The sequence below is a fragment of the Rhinolophus sinicus genome, chromosome 18 (genome assembly GCF_057876585.1).
Source record: "Rhinolophus sinicus isolate RSI-liver-muscle chromosome 18, RSI-T2T, whole genome shotgun sequence".
NCBI classification, from domain to species: domain Eukaryota; kingdom Metazoa; phylum Chordata; class Mammalia; order Chiroptera; family Rhinolophidae; genus Rhinolophus; species Rhinolophus sinicus.
The window spans coordinates 41,453,219-41,475,106 of NC_142518.1; the positions used below are offsets into that span (position 1 = coordinate 41,453,219).

At 35.4% G+C, this 21,888-nt stretch overlaps 1 protein-coding gene and 1 pseudogene across 4 annotated transcripts in view; one reads left to right on the forward strand and one right to left on the reverse strand.

Moving 5' to 3' along the window:
• WNK3 (WNK lysine deficient protein kinase 3) overlaps nucleotides 1-21,888 on the reverse strand; it is a 162,243-nt gene that overhangs the window by 108,329 nt on the left and 32,026 nt on the right. For all 4 annotated transcript variants that reach the window (XM_074323555.2, XM_019710840.3, XM_074323556.2 and 1 more), the window contains exons 3-4: nucleotides 1,494-1,666; nucleotides 39-259 (exon numbers count right to left, since the gene is read on the reverse strand). In XM_074323555.2, coding sequence (XP_074179656.2) covers nucleotides 39-259; nucleotides 1,494-1,666 — 394 coding nt within the window. The remainder of the gene's footprint in view (nucleotides 1-38; nucleotides 260-1,493; nucleotides 1,667-21,888) is intronic.
• LOC109434104 (group XIIA secretory phospholipase A2 pseudogene) lies at nucleotides 16,633-19,943 on the forward strand (annotated as a pseudogene).

Below are 21,888 nucleotides of genomic sequence, written 5' to 3' on the forward strand. Positions count from 1 at the left end.
CTCTTTACCCAGCCAATAAAATATAAAATGTTAATTACCAATGACACTCTTAGCAAATGATGTGCGCATTAAGGTGGCTAGTCCTAGATCACCAATCTTCACAGATCCAGTGGGTCCCGTGATGAAAATATTGTCACATTTCAGATCACGGTGAATAATAGGAGGAGTCCTAGTGTGCAAGAACTGCAGCCCCTTTAAAATTTGCCTGCACCAGCTCCTTAAGACCTTTGGTTTCATAACTTTAAATCGTTTTAAGTACCTACACAAAGAAACAAAAGACCACATGTAAACAAACATACCTAGCTTATTGTATGCATGATATTTCAGGGTAAATCATTTAAGCTAGCGATATTGCATGTGCTCCACTATGACTGGCATCACTGAGTTGGTTTTCATTGTCTGTTATGGCAAGAACATTTTAAATCTAAGGCCTTATTCTTAGAGAAGACATCCTACCAAGTTTAGCGTTTTTAATTCAAAACAAGAATCATTCCAATCAGAATAGGCTTTTGTGGTATGGCAGGCACCACAATTTTAAAAAGAAAGTCCTTCTCTACTTCCTAAAAAGTGCTTATATAGAGTCACCAGAGGGTTTAACTATGTAAAATTCTAGTGCAAACATGCTAGGAAACAAAAAGTATGTATACCCCACATTTAAAAGTCACCAATAAGTGATTATACCATCAAATGAAAAATGGTAGTCAGAAACAAAACAATAGATTGTAATTACATAGTGTTGCTCACTAGGTATGTGAACCTGGCCACACACTCAACTTTTCAGTATCGTTCACAAAATGACATTATATCATCTCTACAATGATTTCTAATTCTAAAATTCTACGATATCCCACAAACATTCATTTCTCAATGTTGCGTTTTCTTTTTTTTCTTCCCCTTCTTCCACCTCTTCCACCCCACTCCAGTGCAAACCATTGTTTCTCAGTCTAGTTGTGTAGGACAGCTCCCTGGCCCATGCTGGTATTATGAGCCTTGCGCCCCCCCCACTCCCACCCACCCCGGCTGAGGCTGTTGGTCGCTGGTCATCAGTCGGCCGATCACAGCAGCTCACGGCAGCTTTTACGGCTGCTGGCCACTCTCGCTAGCCATGGGTCGCTCATGGCAGCACATAATACCCATGGCAGCTAACGCCGACCTCCAGCTGCTCACGGCACCCAGGTCCAGGGAGAGCCATTGTTCACAATCTTAGCTGTAGAGGGCGCAGCTCACTGGCCCATGTGAGACTCCAACCAGCGGCCTTTGGCCTTAGGAGCATGGCGCTCCAACCACCTGAGCCACCAGGCCGGCCCAACATTGTATTTTCTAATAGACTTCATTAACATCCTAACATTTTAACCTGTCCTGAAGTCACACACTCACTAGATTCAGATTCTACAAATTCTTTAATAAAGTAGTGTTATCTTACAAGCAACTTTTATGACTCCTGAAAATTACTTCCAAATAAAACTCCATTAGCACTATCAGGATCAACTTACGTCTTTAATGTTCCTGATGTCATAAGTTCAGTCACCAATACAATACATTTCTTTCCTTTTAATATAGACTCCCAGGAATCATAAAATCGAACTATATTGGGATGTTGGAGACCCTTTAACATCTCTGCTTCTTCCTTGAATCTTTGTTGCTCAGCTTTGGTTAATTTCCGGTCCTGAAATGGAGGAACAAGTTCCAAATTAAAGCCTAGAAATTCTTGTGCACAATTCTAATACTACTCAAAAGAGTGCTTTACTTTATTATATTTATGTGTATGTATGTATGTATTTTTGCCTGTCAATTCTTTTCTCAGGACCTATATAATCACTGATATCCTTTGTTAGATACAGCAATGCACCCATTGCAACATTTCATAACTGTTATAAACCCACCTGCATAATAAATCAATACCTTGAAAAACAACACCTTGCATGTTAACTTTTTGTGGTAGTCATTTTGCAATATATACACATATCAAATCATTATGTAGTACATCTTAAACTTAAATATTGTTATATGTGAATTATATCTCAATAAAACTGGAAAAATAAAATTTCCTTTACTGGAAAAGAAAACCAATATCTCAAAATGAGAAAAAGTAATAATAAAAACAAATAGTAGGCAAGTTTCCCTAGGAAATCAATGAATTTCCACATCTAAAGGATCTACAATGTCAGGACAGGAATAATCAAATGTTAGACACCTAGACATTTATTCTGGTCAAACATGAATTGCCAACACATTTCCAGATAGAAATATGAGGTTAGCAATCAATGAAAGACCTTCAAGCAGGGTTTGGACCTCTAATCTACTATATTACATGCTAGAAGTCAAAAGAGCAATGTTTACAAAATTCTGAGGGAGGACTATGGCCCTAAAATTCTGAACCCAGACAAGCTATCAAATTTATAATGGAAAAATTCATATATTTCCATAAAAAGGACACAAAGTAAACCCTTTCTGAAAATATTACGCAAAGATTTACAATTAAAATGTCACCAAATAAAGTCACTAGAAAAATGGTGTGGCATACAAGAAATAGTAAGACATTTCCAATAATGCTTAGGGTTAAGCCTAAATAATCGTGGCTTATGTGGTTGGTAAATTTGAATGCATTTTCTAAACAGTAACTAAAATAAAAAATATATAATGCAAAAAGAACAGCCTGGAATTGAAATTCCAGTTTACTTCATTAAAATCTAATAGATACAGAAGAACAAAATTTTTTGTCTTCTGCAAGGGGAAGCAGTTGAGAAGGGAGTGATAATAGAACTGTTTTAAATTTTGATGTGATAGAGAAATAATCAAGTATGCTAGTTATAAATTCAGGTATGATTTCCATTTCATGATGCTTGACAACATATTATTTCTCCTCCTTTCCTAAGTGTCACCAAAAAGACCAAAGAAATATATAAATAAATCCACTGATAGTGATGCAAATATGATAAGTGTTCAAACAAAAGACTTTTTAAGATAAAAATATGTACCTTGATAGAATACATTTTTATGAAACTCAAGAGAGGAAAAGAAATAGCAACTTGATAGAAGCAAGACTTCCATTAAAGGGATTTTTTGTTGTTAAAACTTAACTTTTATAAAGCAGCAGACCAGAGCTCAGACAATTTCATATTTGGTTCCTTTTATCATATTATTCCTTGATATATATAAGGAAATATATAAAACGATATTCAATGCAGCATGGTTTATAATTGTTTAAAATTAGAAAATGTCAATAATAGTTTATTATATGCCAGGCAGTGTACACACACACACACACACACACACATTTAGTCCTGGCAACAACCCCTAAAATAGGCATTACTACTGTCATACCCATTTTGGAAATGAAGTAATTGAGGTTAAGATGGTTAAGTAGCCTGCCCAGGATCAAATGGGTCACAATACGCTAAACTTGGTTATAACCAAATAGCAATTAAAAGAATGAGATAGATCTACGTGTACTAATGGGGATGGATCTCTAAGACACACTACTGAATAAAAAAAATCTAAAAAGAAATATGCAATATGATACTTTATACATAAAAAAGAACCATCTTGAATAATGCTACATTTCTAGTATATATTTAAATGCATAGAAAAAGGACTAGATGGGTACACAAATGAATACTTAACTGCAATTATACCTGTAAAACTAGCAAAGATTGGCATGTAGTCTTTTGTTCAGATGATAACCATTTGGTACACCCCAGTCACTCAGCAATCTTTTATTTTATTGAATATCTATTATATGACTACCTAAATTTTAGTCTCCTAAGACTTTATTTTTTATATATAACTTTTCAATCCATCTGGAATTCATTTCCAAACATGCAGTATTCTCATCTAGATGGTTAATCAGTTAAACTATTCTTCTCTCACTAACCTGAAGAAAATATTTGTTCTATATATTAAGCTTCCATCTATACTGGGTTGTGCTTCCTTCCACCAATCTGTCTATTCCTATGGTAGTGGCTTACAGTTATGTTTAATAACTGGCAAGGCCAATCAATTTCCTCTTCTTCATTATTTTTTTAAGAGACTCTCTTTGAATCTCAATTGGAATTATATTATATATATATGTATGTATATATATGTATATATATGTATATATATATGTGTATATATATGTATATATATATGTGTATATATATAGAGAGAGAGGGGGGTGAGAGGGTGAGAGAGAGAGAGAGAGAGAGAGAGAGAGAGAGAGAGAGAAATGTATACATTTTAAGAAAGGAAAAAAACTATTAAAATTATAATACTCAATATATACCAACAACAAAAGATGAATACAAGTCATGTTTGACTTCTGACTTCTGCAATTACAGGAAATGCTCAAAGTGGTTACCATCAGCATAATTTTAGTAGTTTTTTCCTTTCTTAAAATGTGTATACATTTTTTTTCTTTTACATTTGATTCAGTTAATCATGTCTTTCTTTTTTGTTTTGTTTTGTTTTTCTGTTTGTGTTTGTTTGTTTGTTTACTAGTTTCGGGTGCACAAGACAAAGTAATACTTAGACATTTATCATTTATATCCCTCACACTGTGTGAACCCCCCTCCCCCATTTATACATTATTTTGGTACCGTGTGTGTGTGAGAGTGTGTGTGTGTGTGTGTGTGTGTGTGTGTGTGTGTGTGTGTGCGCGCGTGTGTGTGTGTGAGAATTTGGAGAAAAGTGACATCTAAAAGCTATCTAAGAACCTGGTATATATCTTTAAATTTGTGCAGTTTCAGTAAGAATTTTTTGTGCGGGCAGGGGCAGGGAGAAAGAGCTGGTACTCTCTCATTTTTCTTCCTTAGCCACTTACCTATTTTAAAATTTAGACTTAGTAAAAGTGACTCTTTTGTGTATAGTTCTATGAATTTCAACATATGCATAAAGTCATGTAATCACTGCCATAATTAAAATACAGAACAGTTCCACCACTCCCCCCAAAAAACTCCCTTGCACCATCCCTTTATAGTCAAACCCTTCCCTCCCCATTAAAACTCTGGAAAACACGGATCTACTTGTATTTATTATTCCTATACTTTTGGCTTTTCCGGAAAGTCTTACAATGGGAAGAAAGCATATACATCTCTTGACTGGCATCTTTCACTGAGCATGAACTCTTTTAAATTGATCCATATTGTTAGTATCAATAATTTGTTGCTTGTAATTGTTGTAGTAGTCCATCTATGGATGTACCACAGTCCACTTATCCATTCCCCACATGAAGAACATTTGGGTAGTTTCCACTTTGAGGCAATTACAAATATAGCTACTATAAACAAACAGCTTGTGTTTTGTGTGAACATAGGTTTTCTTAAATATCTCAACTGGGAATGATGGGTCATATGGTATGTTCAATTTTCTAAGAAACTGACAAAGTGCAAAAATAGTTCTACCATTTTGTTCTCTCACCAACAATATATGCGAGTTTCTTCACATGCATCATCTTCACCAACAGTCAAGGGGTTTTTTGGTTGGTTTTTAGCCATTCTAATAGGTGCACTGGGGGTATCAGATTATGGCATTAATTTCTACTTCCCTATAGATTAATGATACTATCTTTTCACATGCTTACTTGCCATATGTCTGTCTTCTTTGGTGAAATGTCTGTTCAAGTCTTTAGTCCATTTTAAAATTTGGTTGTTTTATCTTGTTGAGTTTTGAGAGTTCTTTATGGATTCTGGATACAAGTCCTTTGATACATATGTGATTTGAAAATAAACTCTGCCAGTCTGTGGATTATCTTTTCATTCTCTTAATAGTGTCTTTCATAGAGCAAAATATTTTAATTTTTATGAAGTCCAATTTATTTTTTTCCTTTTATGAATCATGCTTTTCTTGTTATATGCAACGCTTTGCCTAAAAAGCAAAAAAAAAAACTCAAAAAGATTTTCTCATGCTTTCTTCTAGAAGTTTTATGTTTTATTTTTAGGCCTATGGTCTATTTTGAGTTAAATTTTATATAACCTGTGACAGTTAGGTGAAGGTTCTTTTTTCTTTTTCTTAAGTATACATTTTTTATTTTAAGTATACATTTTTTTTTGTTGGGGAATATTGGGAAACTGTGTCTCCGGGGCCGATCAGCTCCAAGTCGTTATCCTTCAATCTAGCTGTGGAGGGCGCAGCTCAGCTCCAGCTCCAGTCGCTATTTTCAATCTTTAGTTGCAGGGGGCAGAGCCCACCATCCCATGCTGGCAACCTTGTTGTGGAGAGCGCTCTAACCAACTGAGTTATCTGGCTGCCCCAAGGTTCTTTTTTTTTTCTGGCAGTTAGGTTCATTTTTTGAATATGTATGTCAAATTGTTCCACCCCTTTTTGTTGAAAAGACCACCCTTTGTATGCTAAATTGCCATCACACGTTTTTTTCTTTTTTTAAAATCACTTGACCATACTTGTTTGGGTCTATTTCTGAACTCTATATTGGTCCACTGATCTGTGTGTCTATCTTTTTGTCAATGCCATGCATGTCCTAATTACTATACCTTTACAGTAAGTCTAGAAATAAGTTAACATGAATTCTTCAACCTTGTTATTCTTTAGCAAAATTATTTTAGCTATTCTAGTTCCTTGCTTTTTCATATTAATTTTAGAATCAGCTCATCAGTATCTAAAAAATTTCCTGATGGGACTTTGATGTAATTGCATTGAATTTCTAGGTTGTATGGAAAGAACTGACATCTTAACAATATTGAGTCTTCCATTCAACCAATCCATTTATTTAGGTCTTTTTTTATTTCTTTTGTTAATATATATATATTTTTAGTTTTCAGCATACAAATTCTGCCCACACTTTCTTATATTTATACTTAAGTATTTTCTTTTTTAGTGCCATTGTAAATGGTACTTTTTAAAAATGCAATTTCCAATTATTCATTACCAGTTTATAGAGATACACATATAATTGGTTTTTATGTATTAACCTGGTATTCCACAACTTTGTTAAAAATCACTTACTACTTCTAGGAGCTTTTTTCAGATTCTTTGGGATTTTCTATGTAGATAATCATACCACCTGTGAGTAAAGACAGTTTTATTGCTTGCTCCCTTTCTAATCGGCATTCCTTTTATTTCTTTTCCATGCCTTACTTCACTGGCTAGAACTTCCATTATGATATTAAGAGCATCATACTGGAAGTAGTGAGAGCAGACATCCTGGCCTTGATAGAGAAAAAGCATTCACACGTTCAAGGATGATGTTAACTGTACGGTTTTTTAATTAAATTTATTGGGATGATAATGGTTAGTAAAATTACATAGGTTTCAAGTGTACATTCCCATAGTACATCATCTATATATCATATTGTATGCTCACCACAGAGTCAGTTTTGTTTTTCTTTTTTTAATAGATGCCCTTTATCAGGTTAAGGGGGTTCCCTTCTATTGCAAATTTGCTGAGTTTTTATCATAAATGAACATTTAATTTCTTCAAATGCTTTTTCTGCATCTATTGAAATGATCATGGGGTGTGTGTGTTTTTTCAGTAGTCTGTTAATAAGTTGAATTACCTTGATTTTCAAATGTTGAACAATCCTTCCCTTCCTGGGAAAACAGCACACAGCCATCGCATTATCCTTTTTATACGTATATTGCTGGATTTGATGCACAAATGTCGTGTTGGACATTTTTTCATCTGCGTTCATGAGGGATATTGGTCTGTAGTTTTTCTTATAATGGTTTTATCTGTTTTTGGTATCAAGATGGTGAGCTGTGGCTTGATTCTCACTCTGCTGTCTTGAGGCAATCACTTCTCAGAAAAAAAGTTAATATACAAACGACAGTTTGGGTCTCCACTTTGTCATCCCATACCCTCTAACCTCCTCTCCAGGGGTCTTTTAGACAGCAGATATTAGAAACTGAGATTTTCCAGGAATTTCATTCTATTATCAGTGGCAAATTATAAAGTTATCTTTTCTTTCACAATGTTTGTACTGCCAATTTTCTAATTTATTGATTTTGTTAAACATTCACAATAGTGAAAAAAACAATGGTGATAGTCATCACTGCCTTTCATTCTATTTTAATAAAAATAGCTTTATTGGGCTGGCCCGGTAGCACAGGCAGTTGGAGCTCCATGCTCCTGACTCCGAAGGCTGCCCGTTCGATTCCCACGTGGGCCAGTGGGCTCTCAACCACAAGGTTGCCAGTTGGATTCCTCAAGTCCCGCAAGGGATGGTGGGGAGCGCCCCCTGCAACTAAAATTGAACATGGCACCTTGAACTGAGCTGCCTCCCTGATGGCTCAGTTGGTTGGAGTGCATCCTCTCAACCACAAAGTTGCCAGTTCGATTCCTCGACTCCCGCAAGGGATGGTGGGCAGCGCCCCCTGCAACTAGAAACAGCAACTGGACCTGGAGCTGAGCTGCAACCTCTACAACTAAGACTGAAAGGACAACAACTTGACTTGGAGAGAAGTCCTGGAAGTACACACTGTTCCCCAGTAAAGTCCTGTTCCCCTTCCCCAATAAAATATTTTTTAAAAATAGCTTTATTATCTCATAGTTTAGAATCTTTACTCAGTTTTATTTGTGTTTTCACAATATGTTGAAGCCATTTCCTTATATTCCTACTTTACTTTTATTTTTTAGTTAGGAGTGGCTGCTGAATTTTATCAAATGTTTTCTCAGCAGCTGCTGATATGATTATATGGTTTGTTGATAGGTAATCGATACAGAACTTGATGGCTTTAACATTTTAGAAATAGTTCTGTATCGGTTACCTATCAACAAACCATATAATCATATCAGCAAGTGCTGAGAAAATATTTGATCCACTGGTGAATTCTTTTTGCTAATATAATATTTTACTAAGGATTTAAACATCTACATACACCAGGAGGGGCCAAAAACATGTATACACATTATAAGAGATGTTATCTTAAAATGTGTATACAGGGGCCGGCCCAGTGGCTCAGGCAGTTATTGCTCCATGCTCCTAATTCCGAAGGCTGCTGGTTCGATTCCCACATGGGCCAGTGGGCTCTCAACCACAAGGTTGCCAGTTCAATTCCTCAAGTCCCGCAAAGGATGGTGGGCTCCACCCCCTGCAACTAAGATTGAACACGGCACCTTGAGCTGAACTGCCGCTGAGCTCCCGGATGGCTCAGTTGGTTGGAGCGTGTCCTTTCAACCACAAGATTGCCGGTTCGATTCCCGCAAGGGATGGTGGGCTGTGCCCCCTGCAACTAGCAACGGCAACTGGACCTGGAGCTCAGCTGCGCCCTCCACAACTGAGACTGAAAGAACAACAATTTGAAGCTGAATGGCACCCTCCACAACTAAAATTGAAAGGACAACAACTTGAAGCTGAACAACAACCTCCACAACTAAGATTGAAAGGACAACTTGACTTGGAAAAAAGTCCTGTTCCCCTTCCCCAATAAAAATCTTTTAAAAAAATGTGTATACATTTTGTTGGCACCCCGTGTTTGTGAGACTATTTTTTATATGATATAAGGATACAGTATTAAGGATTTATAGATGATGTAATACAGAATTGTACACCTGAAATCTATGTAATTTTACTAACAATTGTCACCCCAATAAATTTAATAAAATAAAATTTAAAAAAAAAAGAGTATAATAGCTTCATGAAATTAACCAGGGTTCAGCAGCTTTAACATTGAAATCACTTGTCATTTAAAAATCAAGCTCTGAATTCACTTGTTCCTGGTGTGTTTTTTCTCTTCTTAAATTACAAAAACATTCAGGCATAAAGAATAAAACTCTAAAAACTAGTTTTGTTGAATTTTAACATTTTACCAAATTTTCTTCCATTTTAACAAGCCATTACAGATATAGTTCAAGTCTCTAGATATCCCTCCTTGATTCTATCTCCTTCCTTCTCTTCCCAGAAGTAACAACTGTCTAAATTGTTTTCAATACATGCAAGTTTTAAAACTGTTTTTAATTATATGCTTGTATCCATAAGTAATATCGTTTTTTTAAATTAAAGTTTATTAGTGACAATGGTTAGTAAAGTTACATGTTTCAAGTGTACAATTCTGTAATACCATCATCTATATGTCACATTGTGTGTTCACCACCCAGAGTTAGTTCTCTGTCCATCACCACATATTTGATCCCACTTATCCTCATCTACCACCCCGCCCCCCCTTACCCTCTGATAACCACTAAACTATTGTCTGTGTCTATGAGTTTTTGTTTCTTTGTCTATCTTGTTTCTTTGTTGCTTTCAGTTTCATATCCCACATTTCACATATCAGTGAAATCATATGGTTCTTGACTTTTTCTGTCTGACTTATTTCACTTAGCATAATAATCTCAAGATCCATCCATGTTGTCACAAATGTCACTATTTCATCTTATGACAGGATAGTATTCCATTGTGAAGTATACCACATCTTCATTATCCAATCATCTATTGAAGTACACTTTGGTTGTTTCCATGTCTTGGCCACCGTATATAAAGCTGCAAGCAACTGGGTGAAGGGATAAATTGTGGTAGAACTTTATAACGACATAGTGTACAATATTTAAAATAAATAAACTAGAACTACACATATATATAAACATAGGTAAATATATAGTATTGAGCAAAATAATTTGCAAAAGAACACATAACGTAATAACCACCTATACGAAGTTTTGACACTTATAAATCTATATTGCTTATGGCCAAAACATATCTTCTATAATAAATGGCCTGTCCAACTTTTACTTTTCCTGGGTACATTTTGGATTTATATTTTGTTCAAGAGTAATTCATTACTTAAGATTTAAGATGTGTTATCAGTGTTAAAGGTAGAATCTAGATGGTGGGTACTATGGATGTTCTCAACAAGCCTTTCAACTTGCTCTATATTTGAAATGTTTCACACTTAAAATGTTGGAAAAAAATTTGTTGCCAAAGTTGCAGGTCATATTCTCTTATAATTCTTTTCCAGAGCAAATTTTTGCCCTCTTATTTTTCTTCATCAGGTTCATTAATCATTTTACAGAGAGCCACAATTAGAATTTATTTATTCTATTTTATGTTAACATTTTTTTTATTAATTTCAGCTATCCATTAATTGCCTCTCCTTTATTTTTCTTTCTTTGGCTGTTATTTCTCTAATGTCATAAAATGAGTCCTATATTCCTTCTAGTTGTTATTAATTAATAATGAAGACATTTTGGGCAATAAAATTTCATCTGGGTATAGCTTTTACAATGACCCACAAGTTTTGTTGTAGTGTCTTCTCTTTTTCATTACTTTCTAGATAGTTTATAATTTCAGTTCTGATTTTTCTTCTTTATCCAAAATTTAACTAGGAGTGTGATTTCAGATCTCCAATTAGTTAAGAATCTTTTGGCTATTTGTTCCATTGTTTATTTCCAATTTAATTGAGCAATGTAGAATATAAAATCTCTTTTTTTAACTTAGGTTTTCTTTAGGTCATATATTTAACCAACTTTTTTAGTGGCTTGTGGACTATAAAAGAGTATAATCCCTATTTGAAAGGTATAAAGTTCTATATATCCATCAAATGGAGTGTGTAGATTATATTATCCAATTCCTCTATATTTATTTACTTTATATCTCCTAGATCCATTCTATTCTGAAAGAAATACACCTGGAATTTCCTACTATAGCTACATGTTTATTCATTTTCTTCAAATCTATTAGAAGTTCTGAATTTAATTTATTAGCCAAAATATTTTTGGTGCCTAAAGGTCTTTGACACAACTTCTTAAGTGAAGTAAATAACTTCATAATATTCTCTTTAATGTTTCAACTTTACTTTCTTCCTTCTGTGATAGGTATTACTATTGCCATTCCTGCTCTTTGCTTGCTTATACTGTTCTCTTAGCCTTTCTTTATCACTGTTTTAAGTATTTTTTTATAAATAACACATGTAGGTTTTGTCTTTTAACCTCATCTGACAGTCTGAGTTTTGTTGCTTTGTTTTTGTTTTTAATTTCTATGGGGGAATATTGGGGAACAGTGTGTTTTTCCAGGACCCATCAGCTCCAGGTCAATTTTTTTTTTCAATCTAGTTGTGGAGGGTGCAGCTCACTGGCCCATGTGGGAATCGAACTGAGCCAACCAGCCGCCCCCTGAGTTCTTTTAACAAGCAAATAAATGCAACATGTGTGCCTTTCATATAGCAAAAGATATACTTAATTTTATTCCTTCCATCTTATTTTAGGTTCTTTGTTGTGTCCTTTATTCCTGTTAATTTAGAAGTACGTCATTCTTTTTTTTCCTTTGTACTAGTGGTTAGCTTCCTTTCCGTGACAAAATGAAACACTAATAAACTAATTCAGCAAAGTTGCAGGATACGAAATCAACACTCTACACTTAAAAATCAGTTGTGCTTCTATACACTAAAATAAATAATCCAAAAAGGAAATTAAGAAAACAATTCCATTTATAATAGCATCAAAAAGAATAAACTTAGAAAGAAACTTAACTAAGGAAGCAAAAGACTTGTAACACTGAAAATTACAAAACATTGCTGAGATTAAAGAAAATACTAATAAATGGAAACACATGCTGTATTTATGGATTTTAAGACTTACTATTTTTAAGATGCCAATGCCAAAGTGATCCGCAAATCCAATGGAATCTGTATCAAAATCCCAATAACATTTTTGTACAAAATAAAAATCCTACAATTCCTATAGAATCTCAAGGAACCTCAAATAACACAAAACAATCTTGAAAAAGAACGAAGTTGGAATTCCTGATTTCAAAACTTACTACAAAGCTACAGTAATCAAAACAGTGTGATACTGGCATAAAAACAGACATAAAGGTTAATAAAATAGACTACAGAGCCTGAAATAAACCTTCACAAATATGGTCAAAAAAATCATTTTCAGCAAGCATGCCAAGATCATTCAATAGGGAAAGGATAGTCTCTTCAACAAATAGTTGGGTAAACTGAGTATCCACATGCAAAAAAATGAAGTTGGATCCTTACCTTACACCAAATACAAAAATTAACTCAAAATGCACCAAAGATCTAAACATAAGAGGTAAAAACATAAAACTTTTAGAATAAAACACAGGGGAAAAGCTTCATGACATGAGGTTTTGCAATGAATTTTTTTATATGACACCAAAAGCACACATGTAACAAAAACAAATAAATCAACTTAATCAAAATTAGAAACTTTTGTGTATCAAAAGCACTATTTACAAAGTGAAAAGGCAATCCAGAGAATGGGAACATATATTTGCAATTCATATCTGATAAGGGGTTAATATTCAGAATATATATAAAAAAAACTCCTATAGTTCAACAAGAAAAAGACAAACAACCCAATTCAACAATTGGCAAAGGCAAAATATTTACATGATCTGATATATACAATGGAATATTACTCTGCCATAAAAAGAATGAAATGTTACCATTTACAACAACATGGATCGACTTAGAGGGTATTGTGCTAAGTGAAATAAGTCAGACTGAGAAAGACAAATACCATATGATCTCACTTATATGTGGAATCTAAAGAACAGAATAAACAAACAAAACAGAAAGACTCATAGATGCAGAGAACAAACTGATGGTTACTTGATGGGAGGACGGTTGTGGGTTGGGTGTGAAAGGTGAAGGGATTAAGAAGTACAAACTGGTAGTTACAAAATAGTCACAGGGATGTAAAGTGCAGTATGGGGAAATGTAGTCAATAATATTGTAAAAGCTATGTATAGTGTTAGATGGGTACTAGAGTTATAGGGGGTATCACTCTGTAATTTATATAAATGTCTAACCACTACACTGTACACTTGAAACTAATATGAAATAATAGTGAATGTCAACAATATAGTTTTTAAAAAATAGTCACAGGGATATACAGTAGAGCATAGGGAACATAATCAATAATATTGTAATAACTACGTACAGTGTCAGACAGGTAATAGACTTATTTATTGGGGTTATCACTTTGTGAGGTATATAAATGTCTAATCAGTATGCTATTTTGTACACCTAAAACTAAAAAAAAAATTGGCAAAGGACTAGAAACAATATTTGTGCAAATAAATACAAATGGCCAATAAACACATGAAAAGAGGCTCAACATCACCAATAATTAGGTAAGTGCAATCAAAACCAGAATGATATACCATTTCACACCAATTAGGATGGTTGTTAAAAGGAAACAACAAAATAACAAGTGTTGACAGGATGTGGAAAAGTTGGAACCCTTGCACATTACTGATGGGAATGTAAAATGGTGCAGCCACTGTGTAAAATAGTTTGGAGGTTACTAAAAAAGTAAATATAGAACCGTGTTTCCCTGAAAATAAGCCCTAGCCAATCAGCTCTAATGTGTCTTTTGGAACAAAAATTAATATAAGACCCGGTCTTATAGTAAAATGAGACCGGGTCTTATATAATAATATAATACAATATAATATATTATAATATAGTATAATATAATACCAGGTCTTATATTAATTTTTGCTCCAAAAGATGCATTAGAGCTGATTGTCCGGCTAGGTTTTATTTTCGGGGAAGCAGGAAATTACCATATGATCCAACAATTCCACTTCTAGGTATATACTGAAAAGAAATGAAAGCAGCGACTTGAACAGATATTTGTGCACCAATGTTCACAGCAGCATTCAACAGTCAAAAGGAGGGAGCACAAATATCCATCAGTGGATGAATGGATAAAACAAATGTGGTATATACATACAATAGAATACCGCTCAACCTTAAAAAGGAATGAAATTCTGATACATACTACAACATGGATGAATCCTGAAAATATTATGCTAAGTGAAATAATCCAGACACAAAATGGAAAATATTATATGATCCCACTTATATGAGTTACCTAGAATAGGTAAATTCATTGAGACAGAAAGTAGAATAGTGGTTACCAGGGGCTGGGGTGATTGAGAAATGTGGTGATGTTATTTAATGGGAATTTCAGTTTGTAATGATGAAGTTCTGGAGATAGACAATAGTGATGGTTGTACAACAATGTGAATGCACTTAATGCCACTGAATTCTACACTTAAAATGGTTAAAATGGTAAATTTGATGTTATGTACATTGGACACAATAAAAACTTAATTTAAAAATGTGCTAAGGAACTCATACAGTATTTATCTTTCTCTGTCTGACTTATCTCATTTAGCATAATGCCTTCAAGATCTATCCATGTTGTCAGAAATGGAAGGAGTTCCTTCTTTCTCAGAGCTGAATAATATTCGTGTGTGTCATCACATCGTCTTTAACCATTAACTCATTGATGGACACTTAGGTTGTTTTCATAGCATGGCTATTATGAATAATGCTGCAATGAACATAGATGTGCAGATATCCCTTTGAGATACAAATACGGTATGATATCATTTATATGTGGAATCTAAAAAATAAACTGAAATTGTAAAAACAGAGAAGTAGAATAGTGGTTACCAGGGGCTGGAGGGTAGGGGAATTTGGGAGATGTTGTTTAAGGGTGCAAACTTATAACTGGTAGATAAATAAATTTTGGATATCTAATGTACAACAGAGTGATTATGGTCAACAATGCTGTATGGCAAACTTCTAAGCTGCTAAGAGACTCTATCTTAACTGTTCTCAGCACAAAAAAGAAATGATAATTATGTGACATGATGGAGGTGCTAGCTAACACTGTGGTGGTAATATATTGCAACAGATAAATGTTTTAAATCAACATGATGCACACCTTAAACTTATACAGGGTTATTTGTCAATTGTATAGATCGACTCAATTTTTTAAAAAGGCTTGCAAAGAGTTAAGGTACTCAAAGAACAAAAGGAAGGAATGCTAAACTCAAGAGACCTAAAAACAAGTGTTTATGCTTTTCTGTCAACTTAAGATGACTAATAAGTCCTAAATGTCCCTATAATTAGCTAAAAGTCTTCTACTAGTGATAGGTCAGCAGATCTGCTCTGAAGAATAATGAATAAACTTTGATGCCTTCTGATTAAACTAGTAAATACAAGTCTTTCATTTGCCAAACTAAACTACTCTGCTTTATCCTTTGATCTTATGGTTTAAAAGTAGTCAGCATTAGAAGTAAACAACTTAACAAAGTTGTAAGTGCTGCCCCAGACGTACTGTTAGAGGTAAAGTCCACTAAAAAGGTATGGCCAGAGTCTTCAAAGGTCCACTTCTAATTCAGTGAGTGGAAAGTAAACCTGTCAAAGTAGCACCAAAATCCAGAAGAGAGCTTTCAGCTACTACAGTAATTCTCCTTTAAACACGGACACACACACACTATTGTATTAATGATAACTACTTTGATAAGGTAAGTTTCACACATTGCCAATGAAGAGTTCTTACACAAGAAAGGAATGACGAACCATACATGGCAATGAACAGGGACAACTAAAGGAGTGGACATAGTCAGAAGCCAGGAAAATTACAGTCTACAAAAATGATCCCTAAATCTTACTCTCTCTAGGCAAGGTCACCCTCCAAAAAGCATCAAATATCAATTTTTCAATGTTATAAATGTTAATTTATATGGCTGATAAAGAGGTAAAAAAAATACAAATTTACCAAATAGATTTGGTACTACTATTATAAACTACTCCACACTACTTTAAAAAGAATTAGTCCTTTTATGAATGTTAACTAAACACTTAATCTATTATACTATATGGCATGCTAAAAATGTACACAAAATCTTTCCTGAGACAAGACACAATACCAACATGACTAACCTGCATGTGTATTTCTTCAAGATAAGAAACAATTTATTTCCAAAAGGTAAACTATGGCTTTATCAGCTATGTCTCTTAATGCAAACACCAACAATGAACTACAGAACCAGGTCAGAGGGTATATGGATTTGTTTCTGCAAACATGAAAGAAGGAAGAAATCATCAACAATGTTATAAAAGCTGTATTATTAAATAACTTGTTCAAATAAGGATGAACAGTCTTAAGGCTTCAAAATGGTGCTTAACTTACAAAGCAGTCTATCAATGACTGTTCTGGATAAATACAAAGTTGCTCAGTATTTTATCACTAGCATTTAATGAGCATTCAAACATGTACCACATGTTTTATAAGCATTACCTCTAATCCTCAACATTTTATTTTTCAAGATGACCTGTAGGTACTCAAGATCCATTATGCTGCTCTTTATTTTTTGTATATCAGAAATAATTATTATATTTTTCTTTTTTTAAAAAAGTAAAACACTAAGACTTCAAAATGTTAAGCAGCTTAGTTTGCCCAAGGTATCTGACTAGCACAGGCAACACTGGAACACAGGTCTGCTGAATTCTGAAACCCAAGAACTTTCTAGTTTACCACTCCACCACTCAGAAACAACATTCACAAAAATGTCTATAGATACCTCACTCACAAACCACTTTCCATGGAAAAACAGTGTGCAACCACAGAACTACAGCTGAATGAAACAACACACTAGGGCAATGACAATTTGTAAATAGTAACATCAAAGAATTAATTAAGAAATCATCATATATAAGCCATAGTCTGGCCATATTAGCATGTTAAAGCTTTTAAGGGGTGTCTGGTTAGCTCAGATGGTTAAAGCATGGTGCTGTAAGCAACCAAGGTTGCCGGTTCGATCCCCACATGGGCCACTATGAGCTGCACCCTCCTTAAAAAAAAAAAAAAAAAGAAACAAACAAAAGAAATCAAATTTGTTTAAAATAAAATTCAGCCAGACATCCATCGACTGTTGAATAGAGAAATAAAATATGGTATATGCATATAATGGAAGATTTATTATTTAAAAAAAGCTTTTAGACAGCAATGTATTAATACTAAAGAAAGGTAATCATCAACGGTGGACAAGATAACATATGGAAAGGGGAATGAAACACAGAACCAGGTTCACTTGTCTTCTAGTACCGTTGAACAAAGAGCACCTGAGCATCCAGAACATTTGGTCAGTCTATTGTCTTAGCAGGAGGACACAGAGGAACATCTAGTTCCTTTGTTCTGACTCTGGACTTACCAGGCCAGCTCCTGATTATAATTTAGCTTCCCATGTATGACATGTGATCAAAAAATAAGGTGAATGTTTAAATTTAAAAAAACATATTACAGTAAAAGACACACTGCCCTTAATCCCCCTCAAAATACTCCCCCTCACTTTGAACACACTTATCCCATCGTTCTTGCCACTTTTTGAAGCAGTTCTGGAAGTCCTCTTTCTTGAGTGTCTTTAGTTGCGCAGTCCTGGCTGACTCGATGTCCTGAATCCCTTCAAAACATTTTCCTTTCACGATCATTTTGACTTTGGGAAAGAGCCAGAAGTCGCACAGTGCCAGATCCAGTGAATAAGGTGGATGAGGACACACGTAATGTTTTTATTTGACAGAAATTGCCGTACCAGAAGTGATGTGTGACATAGAGCATTGTCACGACGGAGGATGAAGTAAAGACACTCACGAAAGAGGACTTCCAGGTGTACTTCAGGTACCCAGAATGATGGGATACGTGTGTTCAAACCAAGGGGGAGTATTTTGAGGGGGATTAATGGCAATGTGTCTTTTACTGTAATAATTTTTAAAATTTAAACATTCATTGTATTTTGTGATCACATCTCGTATCTAGCCTACAGATCAACTACAGCATTTGACCTAACAACTATATTCCTCACTCTAAATTAATAAATTTGTGCCTTAGATTTAGGCCTTTAACTTAGATCGAGTCAATCTCCCCAATGTGTCCAACCACCTCTAGACATTGATAAAAGGTTAAGGCCAGACTTTAAACAAAGGCAACCCAACCATGAAACTGTTCCTCAAGCCAAGGAGTGTCCTTAAATGACACCATTAATTAGTACCCCTTGAGTTTCAGCAGTTTAATGCTAAGAACATTATTTTAAATAAGGTCAATTTAAGAAATAATTTGTTCAAAAATGGTTGAAACCATAAAAGAATGATCTGCTCAAATAACCAATGAAGGGGAAATTCTTAAGTCATCTATACAAATGTTTTATATAGATAATTGATGGAATACAAATCCCTGCTCTGCCCACTTGGACAAGTTACTTAATATAGCTAAACATCAGTTTCTAAACCTAAAAATTAATTATCCCTATCTCATGTAACTATTGGGAGGATTAAAAAAATATTCAAATTAAGTACCTGTATAAGTGCTCAATTAATATTAATTTTGATAATGGAAACTGTATACCATTATTAATAACAAGAAATACTAAAGTTCCTCAACAAATTCCCCAATTTTGGGGTTTCTGGAAACTCAACAGTGATACCTAGGAGGAGACCCCATAAAACCAAGAGGTAATTCCAATTAATAAATGTAAAAGGAATTGTGATCATAGAAACATCACCATTGGGCCTGCCAGCCAGGAAGGAGGCATGGGCATGAAGCCTGTAGTGACAGTCTGGCACAGGGCGCCTTCAGGGGCTCCGTCACGGCTCCTGTGACGGGGGGACCCAGGACTGCCCAGCACTGGGTGGAAGCTCCTGGGGCCAACGCTCACTCTCCTCCTCCTGACTGCTGTGCTCAGATGTCTGGAGCCGGCGCAGCCACCGACTGGAGGGCCACCCTGAAGACCATCTGGAATGGCGTTCACAAGACTGACACGTACCCGAACGCCACCTTGAACCTACTGGGAGGCGAGGACAGGATCTGCCAGGATACGAGCAGTGATGGATCTAAGCTTTTCCCATGGTATGGTTATAAAACCTCCCCGCCGAACAGATGTGGCGCTCCACTATTTGGTGTTCATCTTAACATCGGCATCCCTTCCCTGACAAAGGGCTACAACTACCACAACAAGTGCTATGAGACCTGTGGCAAAAGCAAGAACGACTGTGAGGAGAAGTTCCAGTAGTGCTTCTCCAACATCTGCCAAGACGTGCAGAAAACACTGGGACTAGCGCAGCACATTCAGGCATGTGAAACAACAGTGGAGCTCTTGTTTGACAGGGTTACACATTTAGGCTGTAAACCATACCTGGATAGCCAACGAGCCGCCGGTAGGTGTCGCTGCGAAGAAAAAACTGATCTTTAAAAAAGATGCTGATTGTGACAGCCGATGAGGATGGAAGAACATAATCTTTAGCAAAGAACAAATATTCTTACTACATAAAGCTGCCTCATTTCTGTGAAAGGATTATTTTAAGACTTTATTTTGACAAAAAAATCACCATTATAACACCACAGTATACTTATTACAGGCAAGATATACCAGTGGATGCCAAAACAATGGGGGAAAGATTGAGGAGAAACAGATATTTGCAGTCTCAAAGTACTCGCAAGATATTAACCTACAAAGGGAAAATACTAACTTTAGTGTATAGAAAACCTATCAGACACCCCCCAACCAAGTGATCAAGGTTATCATCACCAGAAATCCTTATCAACATCATGTACCCCCTGCTGTGATACACTGAGAACGGTGCATCTTTCATGTGGTATTCTTGCCAAAATCCATAGCCTAAATCTAATGAGAAACCATAAGGCAAACCCAAATTAAGGGATGTTCTACATAATAACTGAGCAGCATTCTTCAAAAGTTCAAGATCATGAAAAACAAGGAAAGACTAAAGAACTATCACAGATTGAAAGAGACTGAGGGGACATTAACAACTAAATGCAATGTGGGATCCTGGATTGGATCATAGCATTTAAAAAGGACATCAGTAGAAAAACTGGTGAAATCCAAGTAAATTCTGTACTTTAGTTAATAGTATTGTACAAATGATAATTAAGTTTCGATAAATGGTCTCTGGTTAAGATATTAACAGAAGGGAAAACTGAGTGAAGAGCATATAGAAACTTTCTATACTATCTTTGCACTTCTTCTGTTAGTAGCAAATTACCACAGAATAAAAACTTAAAAAGAGAAAACTAAATAGCAAGGAGTGGTATCCCTGACGCCTACTTCTCCCAACCCAACGATTTCCTCCAAACAAACCTATATTTAACAGCCCTTTCATCTGTTTTCACTAATTCCAATCGCCAAACCTCCTTCTTACTCTGAACTCCCTCTAGTTATGCTTTATGGAAATGAAGCTGTATCTGCTTTTTATCCCCGTTAATGTCCCTAGCACTTAGCACAGTTCTGATATATTATAAATACTAAATATTTATTTGTTGGATGAATGGAACAAATGAATGAATGGCAGCTCTGTAATATTATATTCATTTCCTATTGCTATTGTAACAAATTACCACAAATTCGGTGGCTTAAAACAACGCAAATTGGGCGGCCGATTGGTTCAGTGGTTAGAGTGCAGGGTTCAGAACACCAGGGTTGCCGGTTTGATTCCCACATGAGCCAGTGAGCTGCACCCTCCTCAACTAGATTGGAAATAACAGCTTGAGCTTGAAGCTGAGCCGCCAGTTGGTGGCCAGGTGGCTCAGTGGTTAGAGCACGGTGCTCATAACACCAAGGTCACCGGTTCGATTCCTACATGGGCCAGTGAGCTACACCCTCCACAACTAGCTTTAAAACAACGACTTGACATGGAGCTGATGGGTCCTGGAAAAACACAGTTCCCCAATATTCCCCAATTTAAAAAAAACAAACACAGAAATTTATTATTACCTCCCAGTTGTGGAGATCAGAAGTCCAAAATGACTCTCACTAGACTAAAGGTGTTGGCAAGGCTGTGTTCCTACTGGATGCTGTAGGTAAGAATCTTGTTTCCTTACCTTTTCTAGCTTTCAGAGGTTGCCCACATTCCTTGGATCACTCCAACCTGTTTTCAATCATCAGATCTCCTTTGGACTATGGCTATCCTTCCTCTCTCTCATAAGTACCCATGTAATTACACTGGGCCTACCCAGATAATCCAGGATAATCAACCAATCACAAGATCTTCAATCGCACCTGCAAAGTCCTTTTTGCAGGTAACGTATTCATAGGTTCCAGGGATAAGTACAGGGACATCTTTGTGGTGCAATTATTCAGCCTACTATACGTATCAATTTTTTATCTATCAAGCAGATAG